The 17,518-nt window shown below is 38.9% G+C and overlaps 1 protein-coding gene across 1 annotated transcript in view; it reads left to right on the forward strand.

The window, feature by feature from the left end:
* ASAP2 (ArfGAP with SH3 domain, ankyrin repeat and PH domain 2) overlaps window positions 1-16,712 on the forward strand; it is a gene marked incomplete at its 5' end in the record, with an annotated part of 93,500 nt that extends 76,788 nt beyond the window's left edge. Inside the window, 7 exons of the mRNA XM_082306242.1 lie at window positions 3,837-4,092; window positions 6,583-6,732; window positions 7,637-7,805; window positions 9,515-9,582; window positions 11,241-11,347; window positions 15,295-15,417; window positions 16,400-16,712. Of these exons, the coding sequence (XP_082162368.1) occupies window positions 3,837-4,092; window positions 6,583-6,732; window positions 7,637-7,805; window positions 9,515-9,582; window positions 11,241-11,347; window positions 15,295-15,417; window positions 16,400-16,474 (948 nt within the window). The 3' untranslated portion in view covers window positions 16,475-16,712. The remainder of the gene's footprint in view (window positions 1-3,836; window positions 4,093-6,582; window positions 6,733-7,636; window positions 7,806-9,514; window positions 9,583-11,240; window positions 11,348-15,294; window positions 15,418-16,399) is intronic.
* Between the last annotated feature and the right edge of the window lie 806 nt (window positions 16,713-17,518).

A 17,518-nucleotide genomic window follows, 5' to 3' on the forward strand; every position in this document is an offset into this window, starting at 1 on the left:
ATGTTCATAATGATTTCAATAATACTACTTTTTACTATAAGTATGAAGACATTGTGAAATAAAGTGCTATATTAAAATGTAGTACCTTAAACTTTAGTTCCTTAAATTATAGTTGGTTTTCTTTTTCTCTTTAATATAAGGTATAAAACATATGACTGTGTGGTGATGATCAAATTACGATTAGCCAGATGTGGTATCTTTCTCTTAATGGAGTCAATAATTTGTTTCAATACATCAAGAATATTTAGATCTGTTGATGGTGAAGCAGAACTAACATGAGCTAGGAAAATTGCCTTTACAAAGAGAGGCACCTTATAGTATCTCCTCACATTTGTGAAACAGCTCCAGTTGATGGCTTTAATTTTGGAACAGTTTGTGCCTTGGCGTGTCTTCAGTGGAACTAAACTTGTCCATTAAATAAGCTATGTCCATTAATAGCAGAGTAGGGTCTTAATTCTGAATCTTCATGTAAAAATATTTTTGGTTTTCTCCCTTTTCATACCTGAAATTTCTGGTGGTATTGTGGTGCTATCGGGTCCAGAATCACAGAATAGTTGGGGTTGGAAGGGACCTCCGCAGGTCATCTGGTCTAATCCCCTGCTAAAGCAGGGTCACCTAGAGCCAGTTGCCCAGGACCATGTCCAGATGGCTTTTGAATATCTCCAAGGATGGTCATATTACAAGTATTACAAAGTATTCCAGTAGCATAGGAACTTCATTGCATTTTCAAAATTTAATTTCCCAATTTGGGGACGAACTTCAAAAAGTATTTAAGCACCTGAACATACAGACAGGAAGCAAATTACCATGTTTTGATACCTGAACAACACTTGAAAATGGCTTGGATTTCTAGGGGCGAAGTAATTTGAAATGATGTATAGGCTCCTAAATACTAATGACATTGAAACTTTCATAATCTGAAGTATTCCATATAAGTATTGAACACGTTTTTGTTCTTTTTGTGTGTGTGGTGTTATAACTGCTTATGCCTTTTCTGCTTCCTTTATAAAATAAAAGAAATACGCAATAGGCTTTATATTAGTTAATCTTCAGATGTTAGCACAACCTTTTTTTTCTCTTGAAAGTAGCTAACAAAAAACCCTTTCTCCTCTGGATAATGAAATTTGACTTTTTTCTTTCTACAAGTTCTAGCATTTTAATGTTTCTCCTGCAAAGTCCCCCATCTCAGCTAGGGCATGAATTGCTAATACTTCATTAGTAATGTAAAACCAAATCTTGTGTGTTGGGTTTTTCTTTGTTTTCAGAAATATTAAAACGTGACTGTCATAGGTTCATTTTCTTTGCCTTCACAGAATGTCTTTAAAAATGCTAGACCATCAGACCATTGAATTGGTTTAATGTTTTGGAGACTAATTTATGTATTCCTATATATTTTATCACCATCCAGATAGTAACAGCAGTAATTATGACCTTTGTGATAAAGCAGCTTGAAACTTTCTGTTATGTTTTAGAAATTTAATTTTTTACAAGCTGTAAAACCTCTTGGGTACTTTACAGCTAGATATCTAGCAAATCCCTTTCTGGGACACTCTAAATTTGTATTTTTCATCTGTTTTTTCCCTCGCTTCCTTCATCGTTGCCAGTTGCCTTCTGCAGTTGAGCGTTCTCTTTTTGGCTAGTCCCTGAGCTCCGTCTCATATAGGAAGTTATCATCTGCTACTCAGCAATGAGGCTAAAGTAATGAAACTGCTACTTCACTGCCCACTATTAATAGGCTTATACGACAGGGACTTTTGAAAGGAGATTAAGGACTATTAATCACAGGCTAGTGTCTATGACTACATTGAACGCACTGGTGAATACTGCTGTTGCTTAGGATCACATCAGCATTCTGTTTATAGATGTCACGCTATTGGGCTTGTCTCTCTCTCTGGTAAAGCAATTGAATAGATTTTCTAATCTTTGTCAGAAAAGGTCATGTCTGATATTGAAGTTCTTTTAGTCCAGAATTTTTCGTATAAGAGAGAGTCTAACCTGAAAGAAGGCTAAGACAATCCAACTAGTTTCTGCTGCTGTTCCACACCCCAGCTGCCTGGTCCTACCTCCATACTGTGCCTCCATACTGGCACACATTTGTCCCTGTATTGAGCTGTTTCAGTTTGGTGAACCAGTGAAAAGCTAAATCAACAAATCTGAATCTGAATTCTCTCAGTGCCAGGAGGCACACAAGGCGCGAACATCGTTCTTCCACTTCGATCGGTCCGCGGCTGCGTGCTCTGAAGTCAAGGGCCACAGCGCAGTCTTCCGTCGGTTTCCCCCTCAGGACACGACCGATCCAGTTCCATCTCCTCCTCCTCACTTCGTTACCGATTTTCTCCATCCCCGCCATTTCTGATGCTCGTCGTTTCTGCAACTTTTTATTTTTTTTTCCGGGAGGAGGTAGTTGGCCTCCTGCCCAACCCCCATGACTTGGAGGGCCAGTGGTTTTTCTGTCAGGGTGGCCTTCCCTTAGGCTGCGTTGGTTCGCGGCACCTTCTTCAATTTTATCCGGTGCACCCTCCAGAGAGGGATCCCCTATCCACCACCCAGGGGACGCGCCTTCTAGCCGTGCAGCCCCAGCCGAAGGAAATCAACAAAACAAAAAAGAATTTTCTGCTGGTTTAGAAAGCAGAAGCAAGTGTGGGCTGAAACAAATACCAGAACCAGGACAGTGGAGAGGTCAGGGAATGGAGAGTGTCAGCCAGTGAGGAGTGAGGCTGCTAAGCCAAAGTAAAGGTAGGGATTAATGCGTATGGCTGTCACGTACATCATTCTGATAGATCTTTGAACTATAATGCTGTGCTATAACATGTTTAAAGGCCCTACATGATCAATCCAAAGTAAGCACTGAATGTATTCAGAGGAAAATCGATTGCTTGTTTGTGATACTGTTGGTGTAAATCTTTATTCTGCCTAAAAGATATTATTATAAATGGTTATTTTAATTTCATACAGACAGTACATCAGCAACATGTTCATCTAACACTATTTCTAAATGCATATTTATGCTCTCTGAGCTCTGGATTGTTATAACCCATTCCTGTACCAGCCACATGAATTTATAACTCCAGCTATTTTAATTATCATTGGTAACAATAATTACTATGCTTGCTGTTGAAACAGGAAAAGTAATGCTAAGTGTGCATAGCAAGCAGATGACTTGCTGTAAATCTCAAAGGCAATTAATTAGATCTCACTTGATAATGTGCATGGGATGAACAATGTTCCATCCCAACTGCCAATTGAAATAATCTCCTGAACTTGTCCGGCAATATTGATGAGCTAAAACGAGTTCATGAGAAGTTTTGGCTCCTAATTTGTCGTAGGCTGAGCTACAGGTAGAATGCTTAGATGCAGTTGTGCCTAGTTTTTGAGATTGTGATCATCTATTCGGGATCTAATGCTGCTGAACTTCAGATGAGGCTTAGGATCTTCAGTTGTTTATTTACTTTTGAAAATATTGCCTGGTATTTTGATGCAGGGAAACTTTACTTGATCCAGTCTGAATATCTATATCGACTATCTATAGGAGTATAGTCCTGTGTATATAAGGATACAGTATTATTCTACAGGAGTATACTACAGGAGAAAATGAGAAAATTATAATTGTTTTGAAATGCAATTCACATTTAATCTTTTTTTTTTTTGTTAATGTGCACAGTTGCCTTGTCTTGAAGAGGGTGGAATGTAGGTTTTACATTATGTATTAAAAACAACAAAAATGCATTTTAGAAGCCATATTTTCATTCTAGAAACTAATAACTTTCTATCAACCAATAAATAAAATGAGTACAACTAATGTGGTATCAGTGAGTACTTTTGTTATTGTGTTTAAGCAACCCAGTCCCAATCGGAGAGAGGACAGGCCTGTCAGCTTCTATCAACTTGGATCAAACCAGCTTCAGCCTAATGTAGCATCTTTGGCAAGAGATGCAGCGAACATTGCTAAGGATAAGCAAAGAGGATTTATGCCAAGTATATTACAGAATGAAACATATGGAGCAATACTCAGTGGCAGTCCACCTACCATTCAGCCTGCAGTACCTGTTACAAGTAGTGCACCTCCTCTACCTCCGAGGAATATTGGCAAAGGTACTAAAACTGGAAAACATCATTGTATGTTAGAAGAATTGGATCATAACATTTTTTTTATTATTACATTTTTAGGTTTTCTTTTACAGTTATTTTACAGGGGTAAGTATTGGAACAGTTTATTGATGACTTCTTTTTATATATTTGAAGTGAATCTGCACAACCTCTTCTGAGTTCGATTTTCAGTATACCTGCAGAAAGTACACCATAGTGTTTGGGAAAACAATGCCCAGGTAACCTCAGTAGAGTTAAACAATTTATTAAAAGGAGGGCTGCAGTCAATTTAGTTCAGCATTTATTTTTTTTTTGGTTATATTCCGTCTTCTCATACTTCTGTTTCTTGAAGATCTCATCGTCAGAGTTCCATTTAAACGTACAATTTCAATAGCATTTGACTGCTGTGGAAAATTGTTTAAGACCTGGGAGAATGGAGAGTGTATGCAGAACATGAGAGATTTTAACCTTGCACAGTCTTCTCTTAATAAATCTATGCTTCAGGGTTGTTGAAATAAAAGTGTAAGTGTCATGATGTGGAGAACTGGATGATTTTAGAGAACTGCTAGCTGACTGAAAATGTAACTGCCAGTTACTGGTTATACCCTGATCAGCCGATCAATGTAAAATGCACGTCTCATCCTGGTTCAGAAGGGGTTGTGTGCTTGCAAAATCTGCCATTAAAGCTGATGCTGTGAACTTCGTTGTTCTCTTCATACGTAATCTGTTTGGATCATATTAAAGAAGTGTAGAGAAATCTGTGTACAGTACATATTCGGTGCATTTCATTATTTTAATACCTTTATTAATCCAGCAGCTTTCATGGATCCTAAATTTATGAAAAGTTCAATTCAAGAAAAATGACTGTGTAAACCCATGATTTTCTATGGTGCTGTAATTCAGACTCCGTAAGAGGAGATACAAGCGGGCAATGTTCTAGGCATACGTGAGTGGCTTCTGCCTTTGGGAGCGCTGTGCAGAGGTCAGAATGCAAGGCTCCATACACCAGTGATTGTGTCTGAGATGGCAAATTGAACATCTGTGTAATATGAAAAGTCAGTTATTGGTCTCCCAGGAATGGCTGCAGCATAAAAGTTGGATTAAAATGTGTTATTTTGGCAGCAGAAAAACTGAGAACAATAGAACAGCATGGTATTGGATTACTTTAAAAGGGTAGCATGAGACTGGGGGAAGTTTAGCAGCATATAAAACTTAACCAAGGTGGGATTCCTTTCATCTAACATTTTCGCATGAAGTCTAAGCTTAATATCTAGACACTTTTTTTACTTGATGGAAAGGAATGTTTCCACCATCAAACAGGAAAGTTCTCCCAAGGAGCTTGCATAGTCTGTTTAACTGTTAGATTCTATCTCTAAATAAAATTGGATAGTTAAAAAGACTGTTTTACCCTTTGATATTATTTCAATCATGGCCAACCATACTATTTTACCCACTGTTTGCCCTTGATGAAATGACACTTTTCAAGGAGTGTCATTTTAATTTCATTCCCAACCCCAGACTTCTTGGCACCAGCATAGCGCAACTCACGCCAAGAAAGCATGCTGCCTGACTTAGATTATTAGCTCATTTTCTTTACTCTAGCAATGTATTAGCCTATTATTTTATATTCTTAGTTAAAAGCTATAATAGTATCATTGATCTTAGCTTCTCATTGATTGCTGGTGTTGTTGATGTTACGCTTATGGTGTATTATTACTCCTTTATCCTCTTAGCTTTAGGCTGTTCTCCAAGTCTTCTGAGCCTTTTATGCTTTTCCCTGCAACCTAATTTTTATTCATACCTTACTCTGTTTCATCTTTTCTTAGTATGATGCTTATGTGCTGAGTAGGGAGAAGTGGCATGATGTGTGTAAAATATTGGCTTTATGAAGAAAACCTGTAGTGTGTTTTTATGAAATGGGGAGGCAGCTCTTCAGCCTAAGAATGGAGGCATTTAGGAGGCCCGGAAGAAGTGGTACTTTGTAACAGTTTCATGACTAGTTATTATACCTTCTCGTTTGGGTGAAATTCAGAATTACAGTTTTAAGTCAATTCCAGGTCAAAACTGATGTTTCACTTTTGAGTCAGCAATGTCCACTAATGCTCATGCGAGAGTGAGGTCCTTTTCGTGCAGTACCTGAGAAGATTACAGCTATCAGTCAGGGATTAAAGAAGGTAGCAAGACTCGCCTTCTGTCGTCTTGTTGAGATATTTCTGCTTTTTCAAGTGTTGACATATTTTAAAGTACTGACTGGAAACAAATTTTACTTAGGTAAAGTGTTAGTAAGACTTCACCCAGAAACGTCTCTGTAATTTTTACACCAGACTCTCATTTCTGCTCTGGCATTCCAGCAGGATGGCAGTGGTTCCTATTGCTGAATATAGCGGTATAGCGGCACCATTTTTAAAAGCACGGGTGTGAATATTAACACTTTGTGCTTAGGGTAAGCAATAATAATAATACAGTATTTTCCTCTCTTTTTAGTTCAGCCTTCAGTTCTTGGCAGTGGTATTCAGACAATTTCTTCATCTAATGCAATGTGGAAGACAAATTCTTTAGGAGTGGAAAGTATAAGCAGGCAGAGGTCTTCATCAGATCCACCAGCTATTCATCCCCCTGTGCCGCCATTGCGTGTAACATCTACAAGTATGTTTCCACTTTCCCCTGTTTTCCCTTCTGCTGTATCTAATCACGGTTGGCTTATTTTTCCATTTCCACAACTCATACTTCCTCTTTGGGTGACTGTAGCTTTGGCCTATCGTTCCCATCCAGTAACTTTGTATGAACTGTCTTCTCTGATGTTGCAGTGAGGACTGTATGGTGTAGCGCAGGGTCAACAGGAAATACTATCTATTGCTAGAGCTAAAGAGCTCTTCACTTTTATATAGAGTTTCAATGCTGCATTTCTCACTAGTTGTAAAGATGAGTGTAACATATAGGCCTGGGGCTACGTCTCCACATTGTGCTTGATTCTTGCAGACCGTAGGAATGCAAAAAGATATCTTAATGCATTGCCAGCTGCTGTTGTGGTGGTTTCAAGAATTCAATAGAAATTTGAATTAATTGCTAAACCTAATGTGAAGTTAGTTAGATGTTAATCGTAACAGGATTTTAAGAAAAGTCATTCCTCTAAATAAAATTTCTCAGATATTATTCACTCTGTTGCTTTTCCATATAATACAAACGGAAGGCCTTGATTGAGCAAACAATATTAGCACTTTATTAAATATATTCTGCTCTACTATTTTCAAGAATATGAGTGACTTTGGTAAGAATTTTCTTTGCTTGTACTTTAATGCTTGAATGAATTGAAGTACTTGTGAGGTCTCTGACTTTGACTAGGTGAAACAAAAGGTAAACCTCTTTCCAAAGAGGTCCTCCTTCCAATGGAAGGATTGCTTTCTGTTTTAAGTTATTGATTACATGTAGTAAAGCATTTTTCTTGGATGGGGGTAAATCCCGTAACAGGAAAACCTGTGGATGAGAACCCAAGAAACAAAATGGTAAATAGACATTTAATTCCATTTCACTATCTTTCTTTCTTCTATAGATGTGCTTTCTCCAGCACCACCGCCTCCAGTGGCAAAGACAGCCAGCATTATAGAAGCTTTGAACCAGCAATCTAAACAGCAACCAGCTCCTCCACAAACTAAGCCAACCCCACCACCACTGCCCCCACAACCTCCTAGTAGAATCTCTCAAAGAAAGCCTATTCCTGGGTAACTGATGTCATTTTAGTATTTAATATACTTCATAATTATTAGTAACTTTTCAATTTTATGGTATTTAACATGCAAGTCATCTATAAAGCATGCATACTTTTGCCACTGATGTGTTCTAGAGTATGGGAATGAACAGAAAGCAGACACTAAGGGAGAAGATTACAAGGATTCCCACAGTAAAAACAAGACAGCCTAATGATTTAAGATTGTATAACTTGCAGAATATCTACAGCATGCTTAGCTGTGATGGAAATAAGAAGCCACAAAGAAGAATCCATTTCTAATTCTCATCTATTAACAAAGAAGAGATAATGGAATCTTATGTCTGATTGTGCCATTTATTGTTCACGTGCTTTGCGTAGGTTGAGTTCCATTCAATATTTTCATTCATGGCAGGAGCAGAGAGACCCGGAACAGAAAACATTGGTTTTAAATTTGCAGGAAACAAAGTTAGGAGGGACAAGTGTACTGGAAAACAGGGTTATATCCAAAGCAGCCTTGAGAAACTGGAGTAGTAGTCAAGGGAGAAGAGGGGTGTCATTCAGTAAGCAACACTTAGTACTTAATAACAATCAACTACAAAAACGAAGTATGGAGAACAGCAGAGTATGGTTAAGCAAAAGTCCTAAGAGAAGAATCTGCAAGGACATAGTGAATCAGAAATAAAAGTAAGTCAGCCAACTCATTCTGTTGTGGAAGAGTCAAAGAGAAATGGTATTGTTTGATTATAGTCTGCAAACTATATGACTTAATCCTTCCAATTGACTCAACATCAGTGATGCCTCAGCTGTACTTCTATGTTGAGTTTTGGGTATGGCAGTAAAATAAAGATACAAAATAGTGAGGCAGAAACCAGGGGAGATCAATAAGGTAATGAGAAGTCTAGAAAATATGACCTGTGAGAAAAGTTTGGAAGAAATAAGATTCTCTTATATTTTTTAAAAAAGAAATTGTAGCATAGATATGCGTCTTCAAATATGTACGAAGTGTTGGATTATGCCATTCCTTTTTACATCTCATGATGGCTCTAAAAAGGAAGACTTTTGTTTAAGTTGTGGCAAGAATAATTTAGTTAGACACCAGGGAAAGCTTTCCAAAAGTAAGCATAGGGAAATATCGTAGTAACTTGTCTGGGAAGTTTCTGGATTCTCTGACACTGAAAGTTTGGCAGAGTACAGCCTATGCAAACTTAGATAGTTATAAGATACAGGGACATGTATGTGTATATGGGAGATAAATAATATACATAGTTGGTCCTTTGTGAACGAAAGAGGTAAACAACCTTTGACCTTTGAGCTCCCTTTCTAGTCCTCTAATTGCATATACCATACTAAGTAAAAGGGAGAAGCAACTTGCTGAAGCTTGCTATAATGTACAGATTAATATGGATACATAATTTTAACAAAGAATTTTAAAGCAGCAGTGAAAGGAACTTCAGAACTTAGGAAAAGAAAATCTGCTCTACGCTAATTGCAGTAATTGAACCTATATTATTCTTCTGCCTTACATTTTTAAATTAAGTGCAACCTATGATTGGTATAATCAAAAATATGGAAGCAAAGTAGTATTTTTAAAAACAAAATAGCTGTCACCAGAATATACTGAAGACATGACAAGAATTTTATGATTTGGAAAATACTCTGTATTGTTGCAGTTCAAGTTCTTGTTTGTTTCTTAAATGGATGAATTTCTAACTTTCTGCACAGGACTGAGAAGTCATCTGGCTTAACTAACAAAGCGCAGTCCAGAGGACTTGGGTCTCTACAACAAACTGGTAATTGTGGTTTAGAGATTTATTTTATTGTAATTAAGCTATCAGTATAACAGCCTAAGGGAGAGTGGCGTTTTTTATTTACCTTACACATTTAAATACAGTCAGTACCAGCATTCTTCTTGTTTCTCTTCTTGATTGTGTAGGCCCTGGTGCCTCAAGCTCTTCTGCATGAACAGACTTATGGGCCAGTTAATGTAAATAATGGGGCCAAGTAATAAGAAACAGAACCACAGAATGATTGAGGTTGGAAGGGACCTCTGGACGTCATCTGGCCCAACCCCTCTGCTCAGGCAGGGCCACCCAGAGCCAGTTGCCCAAGGCCATGTCCAGGTGGCTTTTGAATATCTCCCAAGGATGGAGACTCCACAGCCTCCCTGGACAACCTGTCCCAGAGGTCGGTCACTCTCACAGTAACAAGTGTTTCCTGCTGTTCAGAAGGCACCTCCTGTCTTTCAGTTTGTGCCCATTGCCTCCGGTCCTGCTTTCCAGCTGGGTGGCCATTGGTGCATGGGCTTCTTCATCCCCAGGTGCAGGACTTTGTACTTCCTTGCTCCAGATTTTCCCCTGGTCTCTGGGACCTGGGATTCCTGAAGACCGGTCTTGCTAGTAAAGACTGAGGCAAAGAAGGCATTCAGTACCTCAGCCTTTTCCATGTCCTGTGTAACCAGGTCCCCCATCTCATTGAGCAATGGGCCCACGTTTCCCAGATTTTGCTTTTGTTACCTATATATTTACAGAAGCCCTTCTTCTTGTCTTCGACATCCCTTGCCGGATTCAATTCCAGTTGGGCTTTAGCTTAACTAACCTCACCTAAACCCCACTCAAACAAAGGATGCATTATGTAAACTTTAGTTAGTTTACTCTCTTGTTTGCATGTGGCATAAACAAGGTAGCAGATACACATTTTAGAACAGAAAAATGTGTTTCTAGTTTGAAAGCTAAAGCTCATATAGTGATACTTTTAATTAAATTGCAAATTGATATTGTTCTTTTCATGATAATGAACAGAGTTCATTATTCACTCTGCTCTTTTCATTGTTCAAAGTAACTGCTACTTCGGGACATTACAATAATGTCATCTCAATAAAATGTCCAAAGTTTGTGTGGATTTTGTGGTGGTTGTAGCGGAATTTCTCCTACCTAGTTTCCCCTTCCACTGTATATATTATGTTCATTGGTCCTTACTGTGGGGTTTTTTTGGTTTTTTTTTATTTCCCCTTGACATACCCAAGGGGAATTTGCTAATGACTATCTGCCATCTGTGTCAGGAGTCTCCAGTGAAGGATAGAGCATCTTGATAATGATGGCCTTTACTAAGAAAGAAGGGTTCTAAAAGCACACAGTCTGCAGTGAATGAATGGGGAAATAGGATATTTGGTTCTGCTCTCATCTATTTTATAAGCTTTTTTCTCTTTCAGCATATCTGCAGTATTAAAGGTCTTAGGTAATTGTCTTTGGGAAAAGAGGCCTTTTTGGTAAGGAAAAGGATAGAAAAAATCTGTTCAGTTACTCAGAAAGAACCATTGAAAAATGAAATACTCATGGGATATAAAATTATTTGTACCCTTTAAAGAGTAATTAATTTAGTTTCAATTTGTATCATCACTCTTGCTTTTTTTTAAAGCATGCCTAAAATTTACTTGTTTTACTTACCTTAGCAGCAGGAGAGTCTGTATGTGAAATTCCAGTAACACAGACTGGTTCTACAACAAATACTTTGGCACAAATCCAGCCACCAGCACCAATGCCAAGGAAATCACAAATAGTAAGTAGATGATCTGGGTTTTGATTTTATTAAATCTTCCTCACTCTATCAAACATGCTGTTGACATAATAGTGTATCCTGTTACGGGGAAAGTGCAAGAATCATGAAAAAGACAAAGCCTGTATCCTGTTTTAAATATGTGCGTGACTTGTACTAAATATTTATGAAAAATTGACTTTTCTTGCATTTCCTGTATGACAGTATGTGATTTTAAATTACAAAAACAAAACAAAACAAAACAAAAAACAAAAACCAAACAAACAAAACACAAACAAAACCCAAAGAGAAACCAAAGAAAAGAAGCATGGATTCTTTGCTTGTGTCCAAATGGGACCAACACAATCCACAGAATGTATGGTTTGGCTTATTGAAGGTAGGTAAGCTTGATAAGTGAGTCACTTGTAGATCATATGTAACTTCATTCTTAAACTTCAGTGAAGTAAGTGATAAGGGTGCTTTTGTGCTTACTTTTATAATGGAAGTAGATACACTCATAGTTGTTCACATAGGTAGATCAAATGGCTTCAGATAAGACTAGTAAGAGTCAAGTTCAAAACAGAAGAAATTGGTTCTTTGTGCAGTTGGTTCTCTTTGCATCTCTTTGTCATGCATTCACTGGATGACAGGAGAGAAATCTCTTGGTAAATACACAGAAACTGCATCTGACTTGAGACATCCCCAACCAGAAGGTGGTTGAAGGGTGAAGGGGAAGGCTGGAAGTATTGTATATTATTCTTCTGCGCCCTCCCCCAGCCTTACAGTGACTGTTAGAAAAGAGATACTGGATTTACATGGACTCTTGATCCGATTGTGTGGCCTTTTTATACTCTTACGTATTCTTATTGGTAACACACATATTAGTGTCAATACTTGTGTTCTTATACTGGTGCAGGTAAAGGGATGTATTTCCAGATGTCAGCTGAGCTGTTACGTTATGTGTAGTTCAGCTGGGTCTTTGGTCCTTGCTCAGATTTTATATTGCTCTCTCATGTGATAGACATAAAACATCCATATGCTTGATCATGACTGTTTCTCTGCAGTAAGCAAATCACAATATAGAGAGTCCCTACTTTTTGAGATGCTGTATGTGACTAGGTCTGGGCTGTTTCATGCTTTACATTCTGTGTAGGAGTGTGGTTCAGTAGGTAAATAATAAACTGAGGGGTGGGAGACATGCTGTTCCTGCATCTGCGAGTGTCTTATTAATGGGCTGTAGCGAAAAGACCTGCCTTCTTCAGTCCTCTGTCTCTCTCCCTTCAGCCATTTTTCCTTAACCATGTCTACTGAAATAGTAGCTCTCCAGGACAGACTTCAGTGCGTTTGCGCGCATAGCCTTGCACTTTTGTCTTGAGCTCTTAGAACTCTTGTTAGCTGTTTCTCATCTGACAATGCTGAAAAGCCACAGAGACATCTGGAGTTCATCTTGCATTAGTTGGGAGTATAAAATCTTCTGTTTTCTTGCCTTCCCCACTCTTGTTCAACCAAGTTACTGTCTGTCTTGCATCAAAATAACTTTCATGTTTTAGGCCACAATAAGATTAAATGGTCTGATTAGCGTAAAATGGAATATCTATCCCCTTTGCTTACATGCACCAAGGGAATTGATATATTTACTCTGTGAAGCTGTTGGACCCTGATCGCAGTTTCTGTTGTGTGTTCTGGAATTCAGAACTGTTCTGATGTTCTGGCTACATCCTTTCAACACATCTGTCAGTTCTGAAACAGCTCCGTAGCTGGCTTTCTGTAGAAAGTAAGGTTGTAGTAGTTCTCTATGTTGTTCTCGCCTTCTTTGTTTTATGGGACAAATTGCTTTACTTATGAGTGAGTGGGGTATCCTGGCTGGTTTTTAGGAACAGTCACAGTGTCTCCACAATTTAATGTTAATGGCACATAATATGAAAAACAAATCTGACTCTCCAGATGTCTCTAGGGCTTCAGTAGGGTGAATTTTGTGAGACTGAGAAAATCAGCTGGATGATTTTCTTCTGTCATAGGACAGAGAAGTAAGGGAAACCTGGCTCAGGAAGTGTGTGCTAGTTAAGGTGCTTTAGCTAAATCAATCTAGCTAAAGCATCTTAGCTGAGATTTAGTCAAGGGCCCCTCAGCTAAAGAGCTTTAGCTAGATCAGTCTAGCTAAAGTACTTTGGCTAAATCGCTCCATTTAGGCTTATACTCCAGCCTTTTTTGCTGAGTCTTTACCCTGCCAGAGAATCCAGATGCCAGCCCAGATTTAGGAAATGATTGCAAAGTGCTTCTTGAGTAAAAAAAAAGAGGTCTAGTTGTACATGCACATGTAGCCAGTGGCTTATCTCCTATGTGGTGCATTTGCCCAGTAGCGTGTTTTCCAGATGGAAATTCCTGATGCATCTTTTTTTTTTTTTTTTCCCCAATGTGTGTTTTAGATTTTTGAAACCATATTGTAGATACATGGGAAACTTTCCTGGAAGATTTTAGTCTTCTGGGAATGGGATCTATTTTAATTTCCTTGCCTTCTAAAGGACAAGAAATACCTGTAATTACTGCACTTTGAAGTTAGTAATTATATCACTGTTGTACTGATGGAAGCTTTTCCCTCTTGACCTGAAAGGCAGTTGTGGTTCAAACTAACTTGACTGTGATGGAGCATCTGGCAAAGTTGCTATGATGCAGTGCAAGGCTGCCAGCTCACAGGGGTGTGCCCCACAGGTAGAGCCTAAGGGTATGCCTGGTCTGGGCAGGTCAGGTTTTTTTATACTAAAATGCAGATGAATGCTTACAGAGGAGCACAACAATCACGCTACCTCCCTCCTTCCCAGTCCACATCCCCCTTTTTCTGCATGGCGCTCAGCTCTAACAAAACGGCACATTAAGAGGTTGTTGGGCAGTACTGTCCACAGCAGAGTATTTTGCTGGTGGAGAGAAGTAGACTTGTGGATGGAGTCTCTTCTTCCCGTACAAGCTTCCTGCTCCATAGCTGACCTAACTAGAGACTGGGACCAGTCCCTGGGGGACTCCAGGATGGTGATGAGACCTGCTTTTCCTTATCCCACCTGGAGCCTCTGTCCCAAACACCCACTGCATTAACAGACGTTTCTTGACCTAAATGGCACTTACAGCTCTGCTCTGGCGTCTTAGGGTAGAAAGGAGAGATTTTTGCTGGCTATGGCTGGGCAAACTGGGGAAAAGGGTGGACTCCTGGCAGAAAGCTTATGCTCTGCCTCCAGGTCCTGTGCCTCTCCACCCCTTGCATGGAAACACTGTGTAGCGAGCATTATTGTTGGTCTGCGACAGAGCATGAGGAGGCCGAAAACAAATGCAGGCCAGGTTGCACTGAGAGAGGTGTGAGATTAGGATGGTGGATACAGTGATACCAAAGCAAAACAATTTCAGTATCACTTCAGATAGAACACAACTCGGATTGGAGTCCCACTCAACATTGGAATATTGCAACTCCTTACTAAACTTTGCTATTGGAAGAGTCGACAAACCACTCCTGTAGTCCTCAAAGCACTACAGAGAGGCAGAGGATGTTTCAGAGGGTTTGTACACTGCTGAAATGGGCTTAGCAAATTCAGAAGGGGCATATCAGCAGATGGCTCAGGCCTCTTTCTGATAATGTTGCTGCTGGTACACTCGCTCTGTAGCACTTGATCTTGATCACCCCATCTTCTGAATAAAATCATACTTGCTGCAGTGATGCAGAGCTCTGAAGACAGGTTTGGATGAGCCAAAATGGAGGATTGCTAAGGGAAACCTGGCCCACGTTGGTGGTGCAGTGGTTCTGAAAGGCTTTGGATGCTGCCAAATTCAGCCTGAAGCATGAGCAGCCAGGATAAAAGATGTAGCTGAACTCTAACTTATGAAGAATAGTGGTTGGAAGCAGTTCTGAAGCTTTCTTTAGATCAACTCCAAGTCTATTCTGTCTCTTCCATGCTGTATTATTAACATTTACTTATCTTATATTTCAGTCAAAAACTAAACCCAAGAGAGTAAAAGCAATTTACAACTGTGTAGCAGATAACCCGGATGAGCTGACTTTTTCAGAGGGAGATATTATTGTAGTTGATGGTGAAGAAGATCAGGAGTGGTGGGTGAGTATTTTGCATTTTCCATCAACATATTTTAAAAGAAATAAATGAAATCTAGAGGTTGACACTGACTTCAGAAAATCCCCTGTTGGGTTTCCAAATAACAAGAAAAGTTTAATCTCATGGAAACCTGATTCCAGAAATTTCTTTTGTTCAAAAAGCAAACTTCAGATAAGTTTTTGGCTTTTCTCATTTAAAAAAAAAAAAAAAAAAAGTCGTCTCATTAATAGGGTTCACAATATACAGGGGACATGGTCTGTTTCATTCAGGAAATTCTTGGGGGATGTCACCAGTTTAAGAATCTGCTACTATTTCATCTTCCCTGAAGATGCATGTGGTGGGCCTCGGAAGACAGCTTTGTGTTGTCCTAATTCTTCAGTTGACTGAGATTGACAAATGGTCTATTTGAGCTGGGAAACCATCTCAACTATTTACATTCCAGAGCTCATCAGCTAAAGTGAAGTCTTGGAAAATTGTTATGCATGAATACACTTGCCTTACTCTGTTAGCTAGTGAAGAACAGAACTTCAGATTGCATCTAAATTGACAATCATGCTGTATAAACACAAACAGATGCATGTAAAACCCAGAACTGTTGAAGCTTGAGCCATCCTTTTACCTTTCAGTGATTGTTAAGAGGGGGAAGCAGAAGCAAGTTAACAGAGGCCGAATATGGGCTGCCAGGCATTGCAGAATGCGCTGAAATGATGTAGCAGTGGTGCTGCATTAAGAGGTGTTACGTTCAAAAAACTGGATAAAACAGAATTTGAAAAAGAAAGTCTATAGCTAAATAACAAATGCACCTTGTCGGACTGAATTTTCTGATAAAGTTTCCTGTTGGCAAAAGAAAAAGAACACCACTGCAGAAAAGATGTGGGGAGAGGCCTGTCGTGCTACAGGCAGGAAGGGCACTGGTTGGTACTCATTTTGGTGCTACTGAAATGCCTTTTTGAGATTAACTTGAAAAATATCTGGACTCTTTCAGATTGGTCATATTGATGGAGATCCCGGTCGGAAAGGAGCTTTCCCTGTATCATTTGTGCACTTTATTGTTGACTAAATTGCTACTGATAAGTGGAGACATTTCTCATTTCCAGCGGTCACAGAAATAAGTTTTGCTCTATTTCATTTCATCTACCTATCTGCAGACACCTTGCCAGAGCACTGCCCAAGTCCTAGGTACTGTAGTTTACTTTTTTATTGCCACTGTTCTGATTTTGGGACTTTTAAAACTTTTTTCTATGTGAAAACTTCCAATGAGCAGTTTACACTTTAAAAAAAAACCCTCTTCCTGTATTTTTCAAGGTGAACTGAAAAGCTTTAACAATCAAAATCCATGTAAGTGTGTGAACATCACATCATGAATGTTCTTTTCAATCAATTCACTGTAATTTTATTCTGCCTTTTGTAACATGACAATACCACAGTTCAGTGTTGCTTCCCCAGTCAAAGAAATTGTGTGCATCTACCAGGGCAGTGAATTTATCCAGTTCTCGATACCATTTGAAGTGTTGGAACCAAAACATGCAAGCTGCTGCGTAGTTCTAAATTGGACTCATTCAGCATCTTGCCGTACTGGCTGTCATCCAGGATGTCAACTATTACGGAAGAAACTATTTTAATCAGGTGTCTTTGGCCAGGTAAAAGTGAAAAAGTATTTCAGTTTACCACAGGAGAAACTTCTTTCTTTCAGAATGGATGTAGATATTTGCTTAAAGTTATCTGAAATCTGTGTTAGTCGTTGAACTTCCTAGTTCTAATTTTGTGAGCTTGAGACTGTTTCATTTTTCTATGCTGCACGTGTGTAGAACCTGTTTTTTGAATGTCCTTTCTGTACGTTACATCCATTTTGGTCATTTAATGTGACTACTGCTGGTTAACTAAACTATGGCAATATTAACGAGTTACTACGTGAACTCAAGGATATGAAAACTGCACTTCCTGAAATGTACTTAACTCTGATGATGGATTGCAGAGCATTTCTTACGCTTGTCTCATTATAGTGTTTAGACTTTGTTTTTAAATTTTTGAATTTTCTTAAATCATCCAGCAATGTGTTCACGCAGAGAACATATTTGGTGGAACATTTAGGTAATTATCCTTG

The sequence above is a fragment of the Platalea leucorodia genome (genome assembly GCF_965183815.1).
Source record: "Platalea leucorodia genome assembly, chromosome: 3".
NCBI classification, from domain to species: Eukaryota; Metazoa; Chordata; class Aves; order Pelecaniformes; family Threskiornithidae; genus Platalea; species Platalea leucorodia.